The sequence below is a fragment of the Eriocheir sinensis genome, chromosome 42, assembly GCF_024679095.1.
Source record: "Eriocheir sinensis breed Jianghai 21 chromosome 42, ASM2467909v1, whole genome shotgun sequence".
Taxonomy (NCBI): domain Eukaryota; kingdom Metazoa; phylum Arthropoda; class Malacostraca; order Decapoda; family Varunidae; genus Eriocheir; species Eriocheir sinensis.
The window spans coordinates 14,623,421-14,633,420 of NC_066550.1; the positions used below are offsets into that span (position 1 = coordinate 14,623,421).

The window sequence follows — 10,000 nt, forward strand, 5'->3', positions numbered from 1 at the left end:
TTGAGAGAGAGAGAGAGAGAGAGAGAGAGAGAGAGAGAGAGAGAGAGAGAGAGAGAGAATCGGCACCTTCTCTCTCTCTCTCTCTCACACGCTCTCTCTCTCTCTCTCTCTCATAACATTACAGTCTTCTTCCTCCTCCTCCTCCTCCTCCTCCTCCTCCTCCTCCTCCTCCTCCTCCTCAGCTTCCTATGAGTCCTTCTCGTTCCTGTACTGCTATCATCTCCTCCTCCTCCTCCTCCTCGTCCTCCTCCTCCTCCTCCTCCTCCTCCTCCTCCTCCTCTTCCTCTTCCTCTTCCTCCTCCTCCTCCTCCTCTCGCATATCTTCCCTTCTCGTCTCTCTTAAAACACAAGCATTATACTGAACTACTACTACTACTACTACTACTACTACTACTACTATTACTACTACTTCTACTACTACTACTACTACTACTACTACTATTCCACTCAATTTTTCCTTCTCTCATATTTCTTTAACTTGAAACTATTCTCTCTCTCTCTCTTTTTGCACACTAACACTGATATCCGGATTTTGTGGATCGCCTACAAGATTTCATTTGATAACTAACATGTAATTTAGTTATATTATAGTTAGGTTAAGTTACAGACATCTTCACGCACATCATAGCCAGCACTTATAGCAGAAAACGGTAGAAGGAGAGGTCAATATACTAGATAAGTCCCATTACTGAGTCCATATATGAGTCTTCCAAGGGCATACTGTAGGTTAGGTTAGGTTAGGTTAGGTTAGGTTAGGTTAGGTTAGGTTAGGTTAGGTTAGGTTAGGTTAAGTTGCAGACATCTTCACGCACATCATAGCCAGCACTTATAGCAGAAAACAGTAGAAGGAGAGGTCAATATACTGGATAATAAGTCCCATTACTGAGTCCATATATGAATCTTCCAAGGGCATACTGTAAGGTTAGGTTAGGTTAGGTTAGGTTAGGTTAGGTTAGGTTAGGTTAAGTTACAGACATCTTCACACACATCATAGCCAGCACTTATAGCAGAAAACAGTAGAAGGAGAGGTCAATATACTGGATAATAAGTCCCATTACTGAGTCCATATATATAAGTGTCTTTACTCAGAATGCACATATGAATCTTCTGTGCCAATAGAGAAAGAATGTATAGGCCTACTTGTCTTGTTTAGTTAGGTTAAGTTACAAGCAGGAATGATATGTATCAAAATTGATAGGCCTGATCGTATGATAACAGGGATGATATGTATTAAAATTGATAGGCCTATTTGTAAGATAACAGGGATGATATGTATTAAAATTGATAGGCCTATTTGTAAGATAACAGGGATGATATGTATTAAAATTGATAGGCCTATTTGTAAGATAACAGGGATGATATGTATTAAAATTGATAGGCCTATTTGTAAGATAACAGGGCTGATATGTATTAAAATTGATAGGCCTATTTGTAAGATAACAGGGATGATATGTATTAAAATTGATAGGCCTATTTGTAAGATAACAAGGATGATATGTATTAAAATTGATAGGCCTATTTGTAAGATAACAGGGATGATATGTATTAAAACTGATAGGCCTATTTGTATGATAACAGGGATGACATGTATTAAAATTGATAGGCCTATTAAAATTATAACAGACTTGAGGTTAATATTTCTCCTCCTCTTCCTCCTCCTCCTTCTTCTTCTTCTTATGCAATTTAAATGTTTTTCCTCTTCCTCCTCCTCCTCCTTCTTCCTCTCCTGGCCAATGCATATTTCTTCTTCCTCTTCCTCCTCCTCCTCTTTTTCTTCTCCTCCTCCTCCTCCTCCTCTTCTTCTACTGCAATGCTCACCTTCCTCCTTGTCTTCCTTCTCGTTACCCCCAAGACAATGCACACCTCCTCCTCCTCCTCCTCCTCCTCCTCCTCTTCCTAACGAGTATGCTAATCTGTCTGTCACCTTGGAATAGCTTCTGTAACTCCCCTCTCTCTCTCTGTTGATGTAATTTTCCTTCATTTTACTTCCTTATTTTTCTCCTCCTCCTCCTCCTACTACTACTACTACTACTACTACTATTATCTCACCTTTAGCAGTCATCACAGGTGTGTTCTAAGCAGGTTTGCATCTCATTAGGACCAGGGAGAGCAGGTGTGTGTGTGTGTGTGTGTGTGTGTGTGTGTGTGTGTGTGTGTGTGTGTGTGTGTGTGTGTGTGTGTGTGTAAGGGTGTTTTTTTAATCATTTGTTGTTTTTCTCTATTTTTCTTTTTCTCTTTAGTTTCTTTTTCTTTTTTATCTCTTTTGTCTCTCTTTCTCTCCCTCTCTCTCTTTTCCCTTTCATTTTTTTCCATCTCTCTCTCTCTCTCTCTCTCTCTCTCTCTCTCTCTCTCTCTCTCTCTCTCTCTCTCTCTCTCTCTCACATACACACACACTTTTTTAAACATAAAACACTTAAGCCTTACATAAAACTCATTTCTTTTAATTACCTCACAAAGAAGGAGGAGGAGGAGGAAGAAAATAAAAAGGTGGAGAATGAAGAGAAAAAGAATAAAAAAAGTAGAAGTCAGGAAGAGGAAGGAAAGAAAAAGAAGAGGAAGAGGAAGAGGAGGAGGAAGAAAACTGGGAGAGGAGGAGAATGAAGAAGAGAAAGAAAGAAGAAAGAAAAGAAAAAATGAGGGAAAATGAAAAGAAAAAAAAGAATGAAAAATTAGGAGAAAGAAGTAAAAGGAGGAGGAGGAGGAGGAAGAAAGAAGAAAAACATGGTGGAGATTTAAGAGAAAAAGAATTAAAAAGTAGAAGGAGAAGGAAGGAAGAGGAAGGGAAGAAGAAGAAGAGAAAGAGGAAGAGGAGGAAGAAAAACAGGAAGAGGAGGAAGAAAAACTGGGAGAGGAGGAGAATGAAGAAAAGAAAGAAAGAAGCGGGTAAAGAAAAAATAAAGGAAAAATTAAGAGAAAAAAAGAATGAAAAATTAGGAGAAGGAAGGAGGAGGAGGAGGAGGAGGAGGAGCACATTATCCACTAAGCACCTAATGAGTGGCTGACGATGGTTAACGCTCCCTCGGTTGACGTCAGGTAGTGTGTGTTGTCATAATTGCCGCCATAACCTGTCACTTTGGGGCCGTTAGCGAGAAGCCTCATTATCACCTGGTAATTCTTCTCTCTCGCTGCTGACGTGTGTGTGTGGGGGGGAGGGGGGAGTGAGGGGGAAAGGGGTGATGTGTGTGTGTGTGGGGGGGGAGGGGGTGATATGTGTGTGTGTGTGTGTGTGTGTGTGTGTGTGTGTGTGCGGAACTGTCTGTTACATACATACAAATAATATGAAACTAAAACCAAACTAAACTTAACCTGACATATACACACTCACTTGTCACCACAACACACCTACACGAACAATTGCACTTGATTCACTTCCTTCCCCTGCACACTCGGCTCCCCCGTCCCCCCCACAGCCAACACAAATATGCATGTTATACACCTGAAAGGTGCCCGCCACATTATCCTGATGCAGATCCAGAAAAAGTCCTAATTCCCTTCCCCTAACAATCTTGGGGGACCCCTGGGATATTGGGGTTTTTGGGTCGGGGAACATATATAACTACTCCAACCAAACTTTACATGACCTAACCTCAAATGGTGGGGCTTCGCCCCCCTCAACCTCCTTCCTAACCAGGGGGGGGCGCAACCCCTCTGGACTCCCCCTACATGTATGATGCGTCGGTAAAACTAGAGAAGTACTACAACAGTATGTGAGACCTTGGAAAGGTTATTATTCTCGTGGGGGCAATATTAAAGGCGCGTAGTGAATCTCCATATTTACCAGAGGAAGACTTGGGACTATATGTTACCAGGCTACCAGTGAAGGCAAAATCCTTGACAATCGCAGCGGATGGGTTAACAAGGGGGTTTGCTCCCCACAACCCACTTTCTATTTTCTGGAGGTCATTGGTTCCTGCACTGCATTCAGGGACATAAAACATTCCATATTCAAATATAAACTTTGCCCTCTCCTCAATATTAAACCCCAATCTTAACCCTAACCGCGATTACTACAACCACTGCCCCAAACACATGTAAATAAGCAGATAATAAAGATAGCAAAGACAAAGATAGATAATAAGAAAAATAATATGCGTATAGAGTCACCTTTCCCTTTCCCCCTCTCTCCCTACCTCCAGTTCATCTCATTCTCCTCCAATTCCTCCACTATCTCCTCCTTCCACGCCTCCTCCACTTATCCCACATCTTTCTCAATCCCCCAGCGTCACGTGGAAGGTCAAAGGTCATCACACGAGGTCACAAACACGTCAAAATAAGATAAAATATGAAGATTACTCGCGCCGGGCTCTTCGTCTCTTACCTAAAGTTCAGTTGATTTCTCCTCCATTTCCTCCACTATCTCCTCCTTCTGCGCCTTCTCCACTTCTCCCACATCTTCCTCACTCTCCTGGCGTCACGTGGAAGGTCAAGGGTCATCACACGAGGTCACAAACACGTTAAATTAAGCAAAAGTATGAAGGTCACTCGCGCCGGGGTCTTCGTTTCCCTTATTTGTTTACTTTTTGACCAACGACAACGAGCCTAAAAAGTATCGTCATTATTATTATTTGCGTTATTATTTCCTTTCTGTTCTGTAATAAAAGGTAATAAGCATCAGTTTTGTATATAATTAGCGTAGAAAATTTAATATATATGATTTAACAGCTAGATATGATGTTAATTAAGGAGTTGAGTTGAAAATATTATTGACTTCATATATCACAGAGAGGAAAGCGAGTATTATAGTTGTTTACAAATATGGCTACCTACCTTATTTTATTTTCCTTTGTTTTTCTTTAATGTAAGCAAATTTGGGTAGGATAGGTCTCTCTCTCTCTCTCTCTCTCTCTCTCTCAGTGGTAATAAAACGCTAATTCATATACATCACAGCTTCTTGTAATCATAGCGGTCATTAGTGGTATAATTAGTCGGTCTGTCGGTCTGTCCAACTTTCATCTGCAAGAATATAAGATTTTTTTCGGATCTCTCACATTTTTGAACTCGAGTGACTATTTTTGACGCTACGAGGAGAAGATAACGTAAGATTCGATAACTAACCTTCGAAATAACGACTGATAGATTGACAACGTTAGAATTTGTATGTTATAATGTGTAACGCCTAGAATAATTATTAATATATATAAATAAAAAGAATTATATATAGTTAATGTGCTAGCTCAGTTACTACTACTACTACTACTACTACTACTACTACTACTACTACTACTACTACTACTACTACTACTACTACTACTACTACTACTACTACTACTACTACTACTACTACTACTACTTCTATCACAATCTTTCCCTTCTTAACGAGCGAAATAATACATAATGATATCTTTACTTAACAAATATTACTTTATCATCATTATTATTATCATTATCTTATTGTCATTAACACATTGTAATACATCATTATCTTACACTTGTTAAACATCAAAGTAACGTGAAATAGATAGATAGATAGATAGATAGATTCTCTTATACATATGATAGATACATAGATAGATGATTGTACAGTATATTTGTGATTCAGTATTTCTCTCTCTCTCTCTCACACACACACACACACACACACACACCCACACCCACACACAACAACAACAACAACAATAATGTAGTAATATATAGATACATACATACATACGTACACGTACATAAAACGTACATGTATGCATATAGAATACTGTGAAATACGTACACACACAAAACTCGAAGTATTCATAGCATTCAATCCCACTAAACCGAATCGAACCCTCTTAACAAACACACTTAAACTTGCTAAACAGATTAAACTTCAAACTCAATGGAATCCAAGCCCACATAAGCCGGAGCAAGAGCATCAGAGCCCACAAACAGAGAATCAGAACCCACGGAAGGTAACCAATTGTATCACACCCACAAAGAGAGAGAATCAGAACTAACAAACATGGGATTCGAACACATATAATCTCAAACACACTCTCAGAACTTATAGAAACAGGTTCAGAACTTGCAAACGCAGCATCAGAACTTACAATAATACCAAAAAGTGGATCAGAACTCATAAAAATCTAACCAGTACGATTCAATTCCGTATATGTAGGGTTAGAACTCCCCCAGACAAGTTTAGAAAGTATGGGTCAGGAGGATTCGAAATTAGATCAACGTAACAGAATCAGAACCCCAAAAAAGGATATCAGAACCCACAACGAAAGACTCAAACCTACAATAAGGGGATCGGACCACACAAAACACACAAACATAGGATTAGAACTTGCGGGAGAGCAGGATCGGGAAGTAGATGAGCATGGTTTAGGAGGATCGAAATTAGATCAACGTAACAGAATCAGAACCCCAAAAAAGGATATCAGAACCCACAACGAAAGACTCAAACCTAAAATAAGGGGATCGGAACACACAAAACACACAAACATAGGATTAGAACGTGAGGGACAGCAGGATCGGGAAGTAGATGAGCATGGTTTAGGAGGATCGAAATTAGATCGACGTAACAGAATCAGAACCCCAAAAAACGATATCAGAACCCACAACGAAAGACTCAAACCTACAATAAGGGAATCGGAACACACAAAACGCACAAACATAGGATTAGAACGTGCGGGACAGCAGGATCGGGAAGTAGATGAGCATGAACAACAGGAAGGTGAGCGGGAAGGCGACGCGGGAAACTTTGTCGATCTCCTTCCAGAGTATCTTTTTGGCGCCGGTCTTCGGGTCGATCCACTGAAGTGTCAACCGCCCCCCGATCTTCTGCCGGCCGTGGGCGTGCTGGGAGGGGTGCGCCGCCTTGCCCATGCCCCCATACCCCGTCTCTGGGTCCCACGCACGCCCCACACGACCGCCCACGCTAAGGCCGACGTGCCCGTTTTCCTGTTAAGAGCAAGAAGAGGAAGTTAGAGGAGGAGGAAGAAGAGGAGGAAGAGGAAGGAAGAGGAGGAGGAGGAAGAGGAGGAAGAGGAAGAGGTCATGTTAGTGTTACTACTACTACAACTACTACTACTACTACCACTACTACGACCACTACCACTACTACTACTACTACTACTACTACTACTACTACTACTACTACTACTACTACTACTACTACTACTACTACTACTACTACTACTACTACTACTACTACTACTACTACTACTACTACTACTACTACTACTGCTACTACCACTACGACCACTACCACTACTACGACCACTACCACTACTACGACCACTACCACTACTACTACTACTACTACTACTACTACTACTACTACCACTACTACTACTACTACCACTACTACCACGCACCTTGACACCACCACCAACTTTCCGATTCCTACTTCCACCAAAATAGTTATTACTCTGGTGTTGAGGGTAATGACTTTGGTGGTTGTGGTTGGTGGTGTGGTTGCCGGTGGAGTTGTAGTGGTTGTTGGCGGTGTTGTAGGAGTTGTGGTTGAGGTGGTTGTTGTAGTTTTGGTTGTTTGGGTTGCCGCCGCCGCCGCCGCCGCCGCCGCCGCTGCCGTGGGAGATGACTGTAACTCTCTTGAGGTGGTGGTCATATTTCTCGGCCATCAGCTGAGAGGAAGAGGAAGAGGAGGAGGAGGATTAGAAGAAGAAGAGGGGAGAGAGGAGGAGGAGGAGGAGGAGGAGAGGTAAAGAAGGAAAGTGATAGAAGAGGGAGAAGCTGTATAGATGATGGTTAAAGAAAAAGAAGAGGGAGAGGAGGAGGAGGAGGTGGATTAGAAGAAGAAGAGGGGAGAGAGGAGGAGGAGGAGGAGGAGAGGTAAAGAAGGAAAGTGATAGAAGAGGGAGAAGCTGTATAGATGATGGTTAAAGAAGAAGAAGAGGGAGAGGAGGAGGAGGAGGATTAGAAGAAGAGGAGAGAGAGAGGATGAGGAGAGGTAAAGAGAGGAAGAAGAGGAAGAAGAGGAGGAGGAGGATTAGATGAAGAAGGGTAAGGAGAGAGGAGAAGAGAGAAAGAATGGGAGAGGGAGAGTTGATATATAAAGAGAGAGAGAGAGAGAGAGAGAGAGAGAGAGAGAGAGAGAGAGAGAGAGAGAGAGAGAGAGAGAGAGAGAGAGAGAGAGAGAGAGAGAGAGAGAAACAATCAAGAAAGAAAATAACAACAAAAATAACAATAAGAATAACACACACACACACACACACACACACACACACACACACACACACACACACACACAACACAACACAACACAACACACCCTCTCTCTCTCTCTCTCTCTCTCTCTCTCTCACCTGATTCTGATAGGCACTCGTCGTCGTCGTGGTCGTAATACCAGGATTCACCAAGGAGGAGGAAGAAGCCGGGGGGAGGAGGTAGGAGGAGGAGGAGGTGGACGGGGAGGGCGAGGGGGGCTGGGGGGGCGGGAGGAGGGTGGCGTGGGTGGGGGGGAGGGGGGGGAGGTACCCGGGGGAGGAGACCTGGGCAGCGTGCATAACGTTCAAGAATCTCACAACCACGAACTCTCCCAGCGCGGCGAAGATGAACACCATGCAGCCTGCCATCCACACGTCAATGGCCTGGGGGGAGAGAGAGATTTGATTTGATTTGATAGTTAGTTAGTTTTATTGACCACAACAACTGTCTTGCTAATAAACGTTACAGTGAAAGGTCCAACACAAACGATTTTCACGAGTAACGTCTCTGAACAATAAAAATATCTTACATCAAAAAAACATGTCTAGCCGCGTTAGCAGACATTTATAAGGTCTATAAATAAGAAACGCCCAAAAATGCAAATAAATACCAATAAACTAAAACAAACCAGACACTAAAACATAGACAATCAGGCGAAAACCACAAGAACCACGAAAATAAAACGGCAAGGGAAGAGAAGGGTATCAGGGCACCTCTCCTCCCGAAATTGACCTCTCTTTCGGCCACCTCTTTGGATTCTTTTTGTGAGCAGCGAGTAGCGGGCTTTTTTATATTATTTTTACTTTTTTTGTGCCCTTGAGCTGTCTCCTTTGTTGTAAAAAATATATATATACACACATACATATAACCGTATACATATATATAGCCTCAAAAGGGAGAAGGTACCTTTGTTGACCTCACCCCAACCCTGCTGTACTTTTTTTGTTATTTTTTTTCTTGTTTGTTTGTCTATCTATCTATCTTTCTATCTATCTATGTATCTATCTGTCTTTTCTCTCTCTCTCTCTACTACTACTACTACTACTACTACCACTACTACTACCACTACTACTATTACTACTACTACTACTACTACTACTACTACTACTACTACTACTACTACTACTACTACTACTACTACTACTACTACTACTACTACTACTACAACTACTACTACTACCTCACATTAAATTATACAATATTTCCGTACACATTGACACATCCAGTACAGTTGTTATTGCCTTATGATGGGAGAGAGGGGGGGAGAGAAAGGGGGGGGGGGGAGAGGGAGAAGGTAGGGAGGGAAAGGGAGGAGGAAACAGAAGGGGGAGAGATAAAATGTTTAGTTTGTCAATACGTGAATTCTTTCTTTATCAAACTCTTATAATCTCAGTTTCAACACCATCCCATTTCCTAAAGCAAGAATTACCTAAACTATCACTCTCTCATCTCTTTTCGCTTTTCTAATAATCTACTAACTTTCTTATCTTTTTCTTTATCAAACCTCAATGTCCTAATTTTTCACTCCATCCCAATTCCTTAAGCAAGAATCACCTAAATTGCCACTCTCTCACCTCTTTTCCCTCTCAACTATATTTTCCTTTTCTAATAATCTACTAACGTCCTTATCTTTTCCTTTATCAAACCTCAATCTCCTAATTTTTCACTCTGTCCTAATTCCTTACGCAAGAATCACCTAAATTGCCACTCTCTCACTGCTTTTCACTCTCAACTATATTTTCCTTCCCTAATAATCTACAGACTTCCTTATCTTTTCCTTTATCAAACCTCAATCTCCTAATTTTTCACTCCATCCCAATTCCTTATGCAAGAATCACCACTGTACCCCAATCTC

At 41.6% G+C, this 10,000-nt stretch overlaps 2 protein-coding genes across 5 annotated transcripts in view; both read right to left on the reverse strand.

The window, feature by feature from the left end:
* LOC127010159 (octopamine receptor beta-2R-like) overlaps positions 1 to 4,505 on the reverse strand; it is a 46,925-nt gene extending 42,420 nt beyond the window's left edge. Inside the window, exon 1 of the mRNA XM_050884018.1 lies at positions 4,319 to 4,505. The gene's annotated coding sequence lies outside the window, so the exon portion shown is untranslated. The remainder of the gene's footprint in view (positions 1 to 4,318) is intronic.
* Positions 4,506 to 5,567: 1,062 nt separating this feature from the next.
* LOC127010160 (glutamate-gated chloride channel subunit beta-like) overlaps positions 5,568 to 10,000 on the reverse strand; it is an 18,596-nt gene continuing 14,163 nt past the window's right edge. Inside the window, exons 8-11 of one of the 4 annotated variants that reach the window (XR_007762965.1) lie at positions 8,244 to 8,528; positions 7,293 to 7,562; positions 6,380 to 6,876; positions 5,568 to 6,208 (exon numbers count right to left, since the gene is read on the reverse strand). Coding sequence is in view for 3 of the 4 variants with exons in the window: in XM_050884022.1 (XP_050739979.1) it covers positions 6,595 to 6,876; positions 7,293 to 7,562; positions 8,244 to 8,528 (837 nt within the window). In the remaining variant the exon portion in view is untranslated. Of the gene's footprint in view, positions 6,877 to 7,292; positions 7,563 to 8,243; positions 8,529 to 10,000 lie in introns of all 4 variants that reach the window. The other 3 variants (XM_050884022.1, XM_050884021.1, XM_050884020.1) reach the window with 3 other exon arrangements.